The sequence below is a fragment of the Podarcis bocagei genome (assembly GCF_964188305.1).
Source record: "Podarcis bocagei genome assembly, chromosome: 14".
Lineage (NCBI taxonomy): Eukaryota > Metazoa > Chordata > Lepidosauria > Squamata > Lacertidae > Podarcis > Podarcis bocagei.
In genome coordinates, this window is record NC_138139.1 from 42,154,470 (window position 1) to 42,170,408 (window position 15,939).

Genomic DNA, 15,939 nt, shown 5'->3' on the forward strand with positions numbered 1-15,939 from the left:
TACAGATATATTCCTCCCACCCCATTTGAGTGGCATTATTGATTGGCAAAATGGAGAACATAGTAGCTTTTACGCTTCCTAGAGTGAGTTGCAGTGAAACCAAATCCCACCCCGCCCCAAGTAGTTGTGCTTACTGTTGTGGAGTTACAGATGCTTTACATTCGTAATCACTTTCCTCAAAAGGCAAAAGTATAAACAACTTCGTTACATTAACAAAAATATAACTTAACATAAAAGTGCCCCTTTTTTAAAAAAACAAGTGGTATTTTTTTGGGGGGTGTGTGTGTGGCAAAATCTGACATCACAAGTTACAGACTGACAAAAATATAAATTCATTCCAAAACTAACTTGCTGGGAAAATGAATCAATCCCTTATTTTATTTATTTTATTTTATTAAGGTTTAATCTGCACACCTCCCACCACTATGAAGCAAGGTTCGGGTTCACATGAGTGGTTAAGGGAAGTCCTGTGTTTGCAGGATCCAGCCCTGTCTTTAAGATCTCAAACTGCCATTGACTTAAGGGGAAGCAGGATTGCTAAATCCCTTCTTGTCTAAAAAACAAACAAACAAACATTGAACATCTTAAATTACACTCCTTGAAAGTAATTTTCCCCCCTTTAAAGTCAGCCCCCCACCCCCATATAATTAAAAAAAGAAACACCACCAACCCAATCGCTTCCAAAAATATATCAACACTCAGCTGGGAAAAAGAAAATTGTTTTGCCATTTATGCCACGTGCATCTTATGTGTGTGTGTTTTTTAATAATAGAAGTTTAAGAAAAGTCCATTTTTTCAAACTGCACTTTTTCCATTTCCCTTAAAATAAAATCCACACATGAAAGCACCAGCTAAGATTTTATATAGTGATAAAATGAGACCCAACCTGTTCAAATCTCAATAAAATGCAACACTAATATTTATACATTTTCTGAATGCATTCACCGTGTGTGGTTCTTTTCTGTTGAGAGCACATAAAGCAACTGTTTGTGCACAACAAAAAAGTTATTGCTATCACCTAGTCCGGGGGATGGGGGGATGGGACTTGGTAAGATAATCATGGCAAGAATGGCAATGTATACTTTCTTTTAGAATATATAAGTGTGTATCACAAAAATCCTGATCTTGTACCCCTTTTGCTACTAAATAGACCAGCCAGGGTCAATGAGGCTACTCATGGACATTAAAGGCCTAGTTCTCATTGAGGTGAAGGTACTATTTCAGACTGCAGGTAGAACATCTTAATTCATGTCTCTATTTTGGGGCTTTATGCCTCGCCCTTCGCTTCCAACTGGAGCAGCTCGAGGTGGCAGACATGATCTTAAACAACAATGACGATACAGAAAAGAGGCGTTCAAATAATACAATCAAATCATGAATACAAGAGCAAGAACAACATCAATTTCCCACTCCCCACAAAACAACAGAGCAGGAAGACTGAGAGAGATCAAAACATAAAAGTCCAATGCTTTTCTAAATAAAAAAAAGTCTCTCCACCTGATAGCAGGAGAGCTTGAGTGAATGGATGAGGCGAAACAAAAGACTCAGTCGTCTGGGTGCTACCACAGAGAAGGCCCTTTCCTTTGGTCCCATCATCCAAACCTTGGACAAATGAGCTCAGGTAAGGTTTAAGGGCCTTCTTTTCCTAAGAAAGGGGTAATGCACGTGGGGCCTTAGGGATGATGTTGGACCAAAACAATACCATCATCCCTGATGTTTAGCTACCCTTGCCTTAAGGTGTCTTGGTCCTAAACCAGAGATTGGGAACTTCTGGCCCACAGGTCAGATTTGACGTGGCAGTGTTCCCAATTTTGCCTGCGAGACTGTTCCTCATGAATCATGGCTGCTTGGCGGACAGCTGACAAGTTACATGACTATACAGGAACAACCGGGAGCTTGAAATGAGCTCCCAATTGCTCCCTTTGTGGAGCAAGCTACGCTCCCACAGCCTATGAGCTGACAGGCGAGGGGAACGAACCTTGCTACAATAGTACCAAGTAGCTTCTATTGAAATTTCTGCTAAAACGGAGGAGAGGGAAAGCTTCATTTTAGCAGTGGTGTCAATGGAAATTTTTTGATGAGTGGGATAAGCCCCCCTGCCAATCATCTGAGGTCTGGTGACTGACAGGTGGGTTGACTCACAGGAGTGGGGACATAAAGATCTGGAACCTGCAGCCATAGAAGTCACCCACCCTGCCCTCACCCTAATTGGACTTTAGATGTAATGGATTGTGCCCAGATTCTAACACAGGAAAATGCTTACTACTTTCCCCCATCCAACCTGGGGTTATCTTTTTTCACTGCCAATGGTTCTCCAGAAACTTCAAGCTGGTACAAGAACAAAAGAAAATGACCCCTCAGATTGGCTTCCACAGCTGCTGTGTTTTGAACCACCGACACCTTTTGATCACTCTTCAAGGACAGCCCCACAGACAGCGTGGAACAGTACTCCAGCCTTGCTATGCCAAACACAGGTGTAACCAGGGCCAGATTCCACCTTTTCCAAGAACGGGTGGTGCTGGCACACCAGGCAGAGCAGAGGAAAATTACTTCTGCTTAACACCACCACCTGAGAATCTAAGAGCAGTGCCAGATCTAGGGTGGAGTTCTCCTAATCACAAATGAATAGAAACCCCTGCATATAGAAACATAGCATGGCAGGGTTTTCCCCAACTTGCTGGCTTTCTGCAGGCAAGGAATGTCCATTGCATAGAAGAGTTTTCAATCAAATGAGCCTCCAGCTCCTTACAAGCATTGGAAGAGTGCTCCAGACGTCACTGAATCCAAACCACCTGATCTATTCCAAACACCTCCAGCATCCCTGATTTGTGGCCACCCACCCTCTGCCAGAAAACTGTTGTTAAAAACCGGTTGTTAAGTCTGAAGTGGTACTACCCAAACGACGAGTTGGTGACCTCAATGAGAACTAGGTCAAAATTAACAAGATCAGGCTTATAGTAAAGAAACCAGGGACATTTCCCAAAGTAAAAATAAAAAAAAACCTGTCTTCTTTCCTTTGCAGGATACAGCCTTGCAAAGCTACTCTGTTATGTGGTCTTTATTTTGTTATATTATCATTTATATTCACCATTTGAAAATAGATATATATTAATGAGAACAGATGCAAAAGAATTCCATCCTTCCGCATACTTTGCAACTTCATGTAATGTGTGTGTGTGTGTGTGTGTGTGTGTGTGTTTAGAAAAAAAAAAACAAGCAAACCTCAATTGCTTTTTTTTCTGCAGGAAAGCAGGGCACAATGCTGGCTTGACTGGAGGATGTGATGGCTGTTCACATGCCCAATATGCGTTCGATGCTAAACAAATGAAGGGATGCTCTGGCGAACATCATTAAAACCATAAAAATGTGAAAAGGCAGGCAGGCACATGGGACCCTCTGGTGAAACAAGGTGGGGAAACAACCACACACTTCGTTCCCAACCCCCACATGAAAATAATCCCATTAGAAAACACACAAAGGAATAAAATCCTCTGTAAAAAAAAAAGCATACAAGGAAATGAATAACCCATTGCAGTCAATGAGACTCCAGTGCTAAACTGGAGTTGGGAGGAGAGTGATGGGGGAATCCAATGTTTTTTAGTGAACCCTGCCCAAGGGGCGCCTCAACTTTCCTAGATTTCCTGTGTGTCTGGTTCCATTTCTTGGACACACTTATGAGCCACAATAGCCTTGGCCTGCCCTCTCTCTCCCAACCCCTTCTGCACAACACAATTTAATAGCAAGTGCTGCCTTCGACATGGCAGTGTGCAAAAGTGGCGGAGCAAATGCAGCCCCGCCCCCTTTCTGCAGGAAGGTTGCTGGGGTGCTTCCGGGGGGAAGAGTGGCAGGCCAGCCGCCATGGACCAGCCTGCACTTTCTAAAATAACAAAGTTGGTTCCTCACCCTTGTACGGCTGGCCTTAGAAACCCAGTATATACACAGTGGTACTTTCCTTCATTTTGGAGTGAGAAATGACCTCTAAAAAGGGCCTGGGGTGGTCAGGAAACGCTATTCTAGATGGATATAATTTTATTTTATTTTTTGACTACTCTCTCCTTTCCAAGATGGCCAGTTAGGTTGTCAGAAAGCCTGCCGGGCGGAGCGCAGTGGCAATCTGAATTAAGGACTTTTTTGCTCTATCCTCTTCATCTCAAAACTTGGATGGCCGGACAAAGGCCATATTTGCCTTGCATTCTGGTTGCAGCAGAGAGTTGCCTTGCCATTTCTGAACACTGTCCCCTTTCTCCCGTTTTTATTTTTGGAAGAGTGCGCCTACGTCTATTTTTAAACTTAGTTTTAGCTTATATTTCACTGCAGAGGTTTTGCTTTTGTGGTTAGCTTATCAATTCAAACGGCGCTCACATTTTTATTTTTATTTTTAAAACAACAACAAGCTATCCGGTCTAGGATCTCCCATGCTTCGTGGATGGGTCCCCTCCTCCCGCACTGCTGGTGTCCTGTGCTAGGATTATTCACTCTTCCCTCAGAAAAATATAAAACAACGCACACTGCCAGGAAATAAAATCTGTCTCTCTCTCTCATCCTCTACAGCCTATAAGCTTTTTCACCAAAGGTGTCTTCCAGTGTAACTTGGTGGAGCAGTTGGAATCTGGAAATAAGGATAATAAAGCCATAACTAAGCATTCTAGACCATTAAGAAATCACTTAAGACAGGCTACATGATATACACAAAAGCACAGAGCCATCCCAAATTAACACCATGGTCAGTCAGTATGCTAAGGGCTGTAGCCAATGTTAAGTCCTACTTGAGAGTTGGAATTAATGGGCATGATCACTGCTTGTCCGCGACTTTCAGCCGGCCTGCTCTGAATAGGGCTCACTTGGAGACAACTCGAGGGGTTTTTGTAACATGCTCTGGAAAGACCTAGCTGTCAGCGAGGTGGACAACCTCTGGGCTGGATACCAGGTCCTTCATCCTTTTCTTTATGAACATTATGAAGCAGCATTCTACTACTGAAGGACAAAAACACCAAATTCTAGCTTCTGGGATCTCCAGCCCTTTCCCCCATCCCTTCTGGAGAATATTTCAGGGAATGAATTCGGGACCACCAAATTATGATGTCTCCCAAAAAGAAGGGGTCTAGACTAGTCTTCCCCTCAGACATGATAGCTTTCAGTCATGCAGCCTGGAAATGGTACAGGCCAGACTCCAGCTGATTACTCAGTGAGCTGGGTCAACGCTTGTATTGGCTGGTACCCACTGGGACTGGTAGGCCAGAAGGGAGGGAAGCCAACAGTAGGTGGCGCTAGAGCTAATAGCAGACTCGTCCTGGTTTGGTCTCCATCCTCCTACAAGGGCAAATCTGAGACAAGAGGAGGAAAGTGATAGCCAGGAGCACGAGCTGGACCGGTTGTATGTAAGAAGGCAGACAGATGGGAGCTGACTGAGGTCAGTGTATTGGACCAGCTGCCATTGCCCAAAGCACGGGCATCTACAAACGAGGAGGGGAAGAAACTCAGCTTTCTTGTGGGTGATGAATATTGAGTGAATAAACTGAACCCCCCCACTAGATTTTAGTCTTGTGGTGTGCAAATCTCAGCCTCAATCATGGCACTTAGCGGATATTTCTAAATCTAACGTTGACTCCTAGGGAAAGGCCACAAAAGCAAACTGCCTCTTTCAGACCAAGCGATCAAAAGCCAGGTTGCAGCCAGTATAATCAACTAAATTGTGGCTTGGGGAGGGAGGGAGAGGGCAGCTTATTGCAGCTCGGAATGGCATTAGCTCAGAGCAGTATTAGCTGCAGAGAGCCACTCTTGAGCTCCCCCTCCAACTGGTTACATCCTCACAGGGGCAATCTGGCTCCCCGCGGCTCTGTCCAACAGTGTCTCTCCACACACCCCTCCCGTCGAGTGAACAGGGCTGGCAGCAGGCTGAGGACCTTACAAACAGATGATAATATTTGTGCATTTCAAAAAATAAATTTAAAAAAGATTGTGTGTAAATCTGCATTATGGTATCAGCAAAACCCCCCCAATGATAAGAAAAGAAAACAGCCCAATTTGCATGGAGCAGAAGCTGGCTCATGAGTGGCCTTTTAAGCAGCATGTATGTAGGCATGGAAATTTTTAAAAAAGTGGGTGGGGGGGTTGGATGAGCGTTTTCCTTTCACCAGCAAGCCGGAGAGAGTGAGCACACAGAAAAGCGGCCTGTGGAGTTTCTTGGGCACACTTAAACACACACAATGCAAATGAGATGTAAGGAGGCTGTTTGGCTCCAGATCTCTCCGTAAGCCACTCTCGCAGTGACCTGGCTGCGGATTAAGAGAGCAGCTCGCGTCCCAAGGCCACGCAGACCCGTTTGAGCGAACTCTCTTGTGCAGGCTTCTGTTTGGAGCAGTGTGTTTCTATCAGGAGCTCAGCACAGGCACGTGTGTATGTGTGTGTGGAACTATCATAAGGAAAGGTGGCAATGTCCTCAGCGAAAGAGGGCCTTTGTAGGGAAAGTGCTGGCTTTTCAAAAAAGAAACAAAACCCAGATGTCTGTTGCAATTAAAAAAAATAAAAAACCAGACACCTAAATTGCTGTTAACGGTGGACATTGAGATATACCGTATTTTTCGCTCTATAACACGCACCCGACCATAATACGCACATAGTTTTTAGAGGAGGAAAATCCATAGGCATGCCACCCGTAGGCATTCCCTCCATAACACGCACAGACATTTCCCCTTACTTTTTAGGAGGAAAAAAGTGAGTGTTATGGTGCAAAAAATACGGTAACTCATTTAAGGGGGGGGGGCGGATGGCATTGTTTGGACCAATCCTGAAACGAACAATCTTAGCAGCAAAAGCTTAAACGGCCCGACAATGTCAGGGAAATTTGGAATTTAAGTCATCTTCTGAAGGACTGCATGCAATAGTTATTATTTGAACCGTTCATGTCCCCAGTCTATCCTGCCTCCCCAAATATGCGTAAGCATCCAATTGAATAAAGTTCTGAGTTGAAACCAGAGGTTGGGCATTCACCCTAAAAGGCAGCATCTTCTAGAGTCACATTTTGATACTTACAGTCCCACCATTCAGGACAACTGCCATCTCAGTGGGCTGGTAGACGTTGCTTCTAAAGGGGGCGCCGGGGCGGCTTCCCAGGCTGCCGTTGCGAAATCCTGCAGTCCGCAAAGCTGTGTGTGGTATATTTTGGGGTGGGGAGAAAGAAAAGACAGGTAAAAGAAAGATGTTTGCATTCTGGAAATATATATATATATATATATATATATATATATATATATATATATATATATAAAGAACTGTATCCTGCTTCCCTTACTGGCCCACCAGATGCCTCTGGGATGTCTGCGAGCAGGTTGACATCCTAATGGCCGCTGCGGGTGCTAATGGTAGGTGCAACCAAGTGTTGCAGCGTAAAGTGCTCCCCATCGAGGATTCCAGCCAACTCCATTCTATCTCAATCCTTGCCAGGTTTTCCACACATGTCACTTTCCAGCAACCAGTCAATGTTCTGTGATCACTGACCATGCCCAGTCTTCATTGGGCCATTTCTGGGCTCCACTACACTCTTGCCTTATTTTCCCCAACTCTAAAGATTTTATGTACCTCTGCAAACCTTTGGGATCTCTGCTCCCTCCCAGAAACCTGCTGATACCTTCCCTCTTTACTACTGTTTTGATTACCTAAGGATCACCTGCACTCACATCCTAAACCTCGGAAATGAAAGGAATAATACCACCTTTGAGTATTGAAACAGAGCATATCCTATCCATGCCATATATTTAAAGCACATCCAAAGCACATATAAAGCACAAGATGTCCCCCAAAGAATCATGGGATCTGTAGTTTGCTTGGGGTCTGTGAGGGGTAAACTACAGTTCCCAGGATGCTTTGGGGAAAGATGTGTGCTTTAAAGATGCACTGAATGCACTTCAAATGTATAATAATAATAATAATAATAATAATAATAATAATAATAATTTTATTTATAATGTGGATCTGCCCAAATATTTCATCACATGGAAGTACAAAGACTAACAGGAAAACCTTATTCCTAAACTTCATAGATGGCAACTAGAGATGGGAAAATCTAGTGATTTCAGTTTCTCTCAGTTTCTCATTTTTCCAATCTTAAATTTAGTTCTTCACATTTCTACATCAGCTTGCTGTCCAGCCGTCCCCCAAAAACAATTGTTTACTTTTCATTTCATGAGGTTTTTCATATCGATTTATCTCTCTTATAAAGTACCAGTTCAGAAAGCTACAAAGCTGATAAAGTTACACCACAATGAAATAAAAAGCTGATGAATTAAACTCTACAGAAAAGAGTCAAAGCAATTCATAGGCGCCGACTCCATGGGGCTTGAGGGGGCCCGAGCCCCCTCAAAAATTCATTTGGGGGGGCTCCGCCCCCCCAATAATCTCCGGCGCCCCTCCAGCAGAGCGCCATCGCCGCCCCTCCCCCAGCCCAAAATGCACAGGGTCGGGCTGCATGCGTCCTGCCCTCCCTCCCGAGCAAAAGCTCCACCCAATTTACTTCGGAGTTGATTAATAGGCGCAGCACGCTCTCCCCTATTCGCTCACGAGGAGGCGGCGCCACTTTATTTGCATATTCATGAGCTTATTTATTATTCATGAGCTTTCCCGGGCCCCCCCCCAATATTTTTTATAAGTCCGCGTCCCTGAAGCAATTCAAAACATTGTGAAAGTATTTGCAGTTTCTTTTTTTAAAAAAAGAAAAAAATCCTAATAAAAATTCATTAACATTTTATTGTGCATTTCTCCCAATCTACACCATTTTTTAATATCTGCTCAAGAGAAGTTCTTCCTAATGTTTCACTGAAATCTACCCACCTAAATCTACTTAAGCCCATTAGATAGACTCTTGTCTTCTGACTAATAGTGATGGCTGGCGCCCATTGGGACTGGTAGGGTGGACTGTTGGAAGACCAACAGTAGGGGGAGCCAGAACCAATGGCAGGCAGGGCTAGAGCCTACTTTTGTCCCATCCTCCTCCCTGCTGAACTCTACAAGGGCAACACAGAGGAGGTAGGCAGTTGGAGGATGGCTGGAGAGAGGTTGAGGCTGCTGGGGCAGAGCTCCATTCACTCTAATGGAGCAGCCTCCACTGCTTCTGGGACACTATTTTCCCACTTTGCTGACAGAAGTGCATGACAATCCTCTTTGTTGACTCAGAAGGAAGCCCCACTGTGCTGTCATGCCTAGACGAATGTATATAGTATTGCAGATGTTTTACAAAAGGAGGAGCTCTCAATTTTGGTCACAGCAAAAAAGATGGGTGGTCAGGCAATATTTGGTTTCCCATATCCCATTCCATTGGGAAGCTTCCAATATATTCTATATACGTAATTATTATATCGCCTTTGTGAAATAACATCTAGCAAGCTTGCTGCAATCTGCAAATTTCAATGCAGATGGTGAAAATATTGACTGACATGAAAAAATCACAAATCTTCAGACTTAGGCAGATGTTGGGGAGAGGCTTTCCTTTCCATGTTAATCTGAGGCAAAAACAACAAAGGGGGCAGAGGACAGACACACTTTCCAGGCAGCAGTAGTGCACATTTAAATCTACCCACTGATGGGTTCAGTGCAGGTGAACAGCGATTAATCTTCCATGGAATTCTGCCAGTGGGTGCCCACTTGTAATCTGATTGGCTACTTGATGGTAGTGACCTGTAATGTGGTTGGTTCCAGCAGTGTGACCAATTTTAAGTTGTTCCTTATTAGCTAGAATTTTGTGTTACTTCTGTATCAAAGGACAAAGTTAACTGGACAGCCAAAAGACATTAAAATAATGGACAGCCAAGGACTGCATACTTCACTGCTAGGCACATCAGAAGGCGTTGCACAGCAAGCCCATGGTTCACCTCTTCTGCATCTGGGCAAAAATTACACCCCAGAAGAAATCCCAGCAGCCTCTTACACTAGAAATATAAATCCTCTCTTGCTGACCATTGGCTATTGAATAAAGAGGATTGCTTTTATTTGAGACACCACAGACACCCTGAACTTCTGGTTTTTATTTGGTCATCCCCCTATTTCATTTCTGCACATGGCAACAACCTCTCCTCCTTCATTGCCCTCTTAAACCTGTTGTGGATAGTCTGGTGCCTACTGAACACATTTCTGCCTAGGAAAGCTTTCCCTGAGGTGTAACATGGTCATTTATGGAAGATCAATTTAATATTTGATGAAACGTTGCTTTTGCTGTTTTTAGAGTTTGTTCAGATAGCTTTATTGTATTAAGAGAATGTGCTATCAGTGTGTGGAAACAGTCCAGATCCAATGATCCCCAGGCATGCGCCTTCAGATGGTGGAGATGCCATCCTGGCACTCAGGCAACTTCACTTGGTCGCCAGTGGCTGATAGCCAGGTGCAAAATGCGCCTGGCGCCTGACTGGTCCCTGATGTCCAGATACAGAGGCCTGGAAGGCCATGTCTGACCCCAGGACCTGAGGTTCCACATCCCAGAGCATCACTGACTAGCACTGGTTCTCCAGGGTTTCAGACACAGTTCTTCTCAAACTGGAGAAGCCGGGGATCAAACCTGGGACCTTCCAAATGCAAAGCAAATGCTCTACCACTCAGCTATGGGCCTTCATGATACTGAGTCAGACCACTGGTCCACCTAAGTCTGTATTGTTGGCACTGATGGGTCTCTAGGTCCATCTCCGACCCCTATGTGGAGCTGCCAGGTTGAGACTCCACCTGGCACCTTCTGCATACAATGCAGATGTTCTACCACTGAGCCGCAGTCCTTCCCAAGGTGCTATATCTCTACAATCCAATATGTTAAGGAGGAGTGGTAAGTTCTCATTTGTTTCTACGTAGTAAGAATTCAAAGACGATGGGGAAAAAGTAAAGCCAAGGCTTTAGAAGTCAACTTCCAAATGAACCAGAATTCAGCCATGTGACAAAATCAGCAGTCTCTCGTGGGATCTGGGGTGCGGGAAAACCAGCCCCAACAAGCCAGTATCTTCAAAAGCTTTCAAAACTCGCCTGTCATCTCACTACAAACATTTTGACATGGAGCACTCCAAATTCAGAGTTGTGCCGAGGAAACAAAGATTTAAATTGGCGGTGGCTGCTTACTCGCATACTAAACAGCTGCTGACAGACAGTGTAGACAGTACTGAACTAGATGGTTCCCAAGATAGGTTACCACATTAAAACACATTAAACACAGCTGAAAACAACTTCTAAGGCTGTTTTTTATGTCACCAATCATTCAAAGGAAAAGACACACTTTGTTTTTAGATAGTTGATGTGGGCTTCGAGGGGTTGTTGTACTACAACTCCCATCATCCCTAAGTACTGGCCATGCCATGTGGGACTAAGAGGAGGTGAAGGCAATTCTCATAGCGAGAAACACAGGTTAGGCATCACAGGCATCACCACCAAAACAATCACAAAAATAACAAGGCTCTAGTAACCTAATTCTAAGGGAAACCAAACCCAGGATGAGCACTGTAACCCTGAAATTTCTCACTGCTCGGAAGTGGGGTGAGCAACAGGGATGGTTGGCGAGAATGCCCTAGGAACTCCAAGTTACAGAGAACCAGGCAGAGGACCTTCTAGGTAGTGGCACCCGCCCTGTGGAACCCACCAGATGTCAAAGAGAAGAACTACCACCAGACTTTTAGAAGACTTCTGAAGGCAGCCCTCTTTAGGGAAGCTTTTAATGTTTAACAGACTATAGTATTTTAATACAGTGGTACCTCAGGTTAAGAACTTAATTCGTTCTGGAGGTCCGTTCTTAACCTGAAACTGTTCGCACAATTTCTGTTCTCATCCTGAAGCAAAGTTCTTAATCTGAGGTACTATTTCTGGGTTAGCGGACTCTGTAACCTGAAGCGTCTGTAACCCAAGGTACCACTGTACTTTGTTGGAAGCCGCCCAGAGTGGCTGGGGAAACCCAGCCAGATGGGCAGGGTATAAATAAATTATTATTATTATTATTATTATTATTATTATTATTATTATTATTATTAATTATTATTATTACTAGGAAGCTGCCAAGCGGTCTCTGTTTGGACAAAACTGTTGCTCCTGCTACATCCTTCATGTCCGAGCAGATGGGATGGAGGGTATGCCTGGATTACTGAATGTGTGTCTCTCTCCTGAGCCTGACAGGATAATCTTTTCACAGCGGGAACAGGCTCCTGGTTGATTAGCCTCGTCCCTTTAAGCTGAATTACATGGCTGTCATCCTTGGCAATCTGGGGCGGTCGCTGCAGGCCTGAGTGGCGCTCAGCTCTCAAAAAGATTGCTCTGTTGCAGACTCCGTCCCCAACCCAAGTGTCGGAAAGGTGATACGAGAAGCGAGACACAGCTCAGTGGTACAGCACAATGCTCTGCAAGCAAATGGCCCCTTGTTTTATGACTATTACATCAGCATCCAAACTGAGTGCTGGGGGCTGCACAAGATGTACCGATCATTTCTACCCCTTAGGCACATGCCTGCCAACATTTCACAACTGTAAAGAAGGAGTCTCTTACAGTACTCCTCATAAGTAAGAATCACATCCCAGAATCATCTGGGTGGCTCCTGCAGATGCTTTGTTTAGAACAAAATGGCTGCTGGCCACTCCAATGTTTATGGGAGAAAATTTGTAGCATGTTGTCCACACCAACAGATACACACCACTGTTGTTGTTTTTTGAGGATGATGGCGCTTTTTTCCTTATACACACCAATGACAAAATAAAAAAATTCCTTCCAGTAGCACCTTAAAGACCAACTAAGTTAGTTCTTGGTATGAGCTTTCGTGTGCATGCACACTTCTTCAGATACACTGAAACAGAAGTTGCCAGATCCTTCTATATAGTGAGAAGGTGGGGAGGGGTGTTACTCAGAAGGGTGGTGGGAATGGGAGATAGGCAGTACTGTTTTAAAACAGTACAACGCATCATCAGAGATCTACAACCTCTCCTGGACAATGACAGTTCTCTTTCTCAAGCTCTGGGAGGAAGACCTTTCATTGCCTACAGACAGCCACCCAATCTTAAACAACTCCTAACCCACAATAATACTACAACCAGACTTAACACAGACACTGGCACCAGAGCCTGCAATAAACCCAGATGCCAACTTTGCTGCCACATACACCCGGACAACACCATTACTGGCCCCAACAACATCACACATACCATCTCGGGACTATTTAATTGCTCATCGTCTAACATTGTGTATGCCATCAAATGCCAACAGTGTCCTTCAGCTCTCTATATTGGACAAACAGGCCAAACCTTACGCCAAAGAATAAACGGACATAAATCTGACATCAAGAATCACAGAACAGAGAAACCAGTAGGAGAACACTTCAATCTCCCAGGACATTCTATACAAGATCTCAAAGTAGCTGTTTTACTACAAAGGAATTTCAGAAATAGACTGGAAAGAGAAGCTGCTGAATTACAACTCATTACCAAACTTAAAACCATGGAAAGACCTGGGCTGAACAAAGACATTGGATTCTTATCTCACTATACATGACTAAACCATTTCTCACCTTCCCACCCCTTGCCTTTTCCTGTAAGACCTATTACAGTCGTTAAGAGTCGTCAAGAGGCTCTCTCAGCTATCTGCCTATCTCCCATTCCCACCACCCTTCTGAGTAATACCCCTCCCCACCTTCTCACTATATAGAAGGATCTGGCAACTTCTGTTTCAGTGTATCTGAAGAAGTGTGCATGCACACGAAAGCTCATACCAAGAACTAACTTAGTTGGTCTTTAAGGTGCTACTGGAAGGAATTTTTTTTATTTTGACTATGGCAGACCAACACGGCTACCTATCTACTACTGACACCAATGACAGGATGTGTTCAGATTGGAAACAGTGTTTGAAATTAGCCAGGTGCCAGGCAAATTTTGCACCTGGCTTTCGGCCACTTGTGACCAAGTGAAGATGCCTGGGTGCCAGGATGGTGTCTGACATCTCCATTATCTGGTGGTGCATGCCTGGGGGTCATTGGATCTGTCCTCACACACTAATACCACATCCTGTAGAAACAGGCCGATATACATGTGGACTGTCCCTGGATAAAGTGACTTTTCTTCTTTAAGTTCCTCATGTTCTTAACCTAGCTCAAGGGTGCCATCTGAACTAGACAGATGTTTAACTGATAATTATAATCAGTTAATTTAACTGATTATAATCAATCACAGTCAGTCCATCATTTGAAAAAAAGAAGAAAAAAAAGACTCTAGAGCCCTCTTGCTCAGAAACGGCAATTGGACATTTCATTTTGGTGACTGCAACCCTGGTTTACAGAGCCATTTGCCGCCTAGCTTATTTATCAAGAGTTTCCAACACTGAGAAACGTTTTGTGGCTGCAGCCACGTCACGTCCATTCTCTTGTTCATTCAGCCGGCAAATGTTGGGAGTTTCAAGTGGGCAATACAGGGTATCGATAGCGCATTCGCAGGATTCCTGAGGTCAGGCTGCAGGAACTTCTTGAGTTCACTGTTTGGGTCTTAGCTATGGATAACCCCTTGTCAAAAAAGCACGAGGGGGAATGTAAGAACATAAGAAGGCCCTGCTGGCCCAGGCCAATTACTCATCTGGTCCAGCATCCTGTTACCCTGTTGCCCAGATGTGTCTGGGAAACCCGCAAGCAGGACCGGAGGATGAGAGGAGTCGCCCTTCCTGCGGTTCACAGCGACTGGTATTCAATAGCATTATTGCCTTCAACCGTGGAGTATAGTCATCATGCATAGTAGCCATTGATAGGCTTATCCTTCATGAATTGGTCCAATCCTCTTAGAAACGGCACGAAACAGAAGCTGCTTAAAGCACACCCCAAATGCCGGACAAAATGTGGGAAATTGCACAAGGCACCTTCCTCACAATGGACATATTGCAGAACATATTCCAGGTCTTTCACAAAGGTTGCATTTTTCTGTGATAGAAGAAAAACTGGTTTGATGACTGCAGTATTCCGGAATAGTGATAAATTGATGTAATGCCGGGGGGGGGGGGATCCCAAACAGTTATAGTGCCGCTAACAGTACATCTGGAAGTGCCCCAGGATGCTGGACTCTTGGCCTGACCCAGCAAGGCCCTGCTGATGTTCTTATTACAGCCTGAACAATGCCCATTGCACATCCTTCAAAACTTCTCTGCCTGCTGTATGTACAGCAGGGATCCATTTATTCTGTAACAACCTGACCTGCACTATCTTCTCCAATGCAAGGATGTGCTCCTAACCAATCACAAATGTTTCCTTTTCTTTCCCTACCTTGTTAGAATATTGAACCCCACACCAGAGCTGGTTGCTCTTGCCACCTTACAGCTCAGAAACAGCATTCGGAAGCGTTTAGCCTCTCAAAAGTCAGTAGCACAGAGCATAAGGCAAGCTATCCTAGCTGTAGTGTATACGGTAACTTGATCACAGAATCTGAGGAGGGGGAAAGTATTATGCTATAAGGAAGCATAAAAACCCACAAAATATGCTATGATGTGACTGCATTTGGAATATGTTGCACAATTCTGGTCACCTGACCTCAAAAGCCATGTTCGAAATTAGCCAGGCGCCAGGCGCATTTTGCACCTGGCTTTCAACCACTTGTGACAAAGCGAAGATGCCTGGGTGCCAGGATGGCACCTGACATCTCCACCAGCTGGGATCTGGACTGTTTTCACACAACTTCTACCCCATCCTGTAGAATTCCATCAGTTATATGAGTTTCTGGAACCAAATTGCTTTTTCTGTGCAGCCTGAGCAGGAGCAGTCACCATTAAGAAAAGGAGGTCGGAACAGGCCAATATATATGTGGGCTGTCCCTGGATCAAGTGACTTTTCTTCTCCGAGTTCTTAACCTAGCTCAAGGGTGTCATCTGAACTAGCCAGATGTTTAATCAGTCACAGTCAGTCCATCATTTGAAAAATAAAGACTTTAGAGCCACCTTGCCACCAAATGGCAACTAGATAATCCATTT

At 44.4% G+C, this 15,939-nt stretch overlaps 1 protein-coding gene across 1 annotated transcript in view; it reads right to left on the bottom strand.

Annotated features, from left to right (window-relative positions):
• Positions 1–276: 276 nt before the first annotated feature.
• The window catches only part of GPRC5B (G protein-coupled receptor class C group 5 member B), a 28,475-nt gene continuing 12,812 nt past the window's right edge, over positions 277–15,939 (bottom strand). The window contains exons 3-4 of the mRNA XM_081169663.1: positions 7,033–7,145; positions 277–4,609 (exon numbers count right to left, since the gene is read on the bottom strand). Coding sequence (XP_081025789.1) covers positions 4,565–4,609; positions 7,033–7,145 — 158 coding nt within the window. The 3' untranslated portion in view covers positions 277–4,564. The remainder of the gene's footprint in view (positions 4,610–7,032; positions 7,146–15,939) is intronic.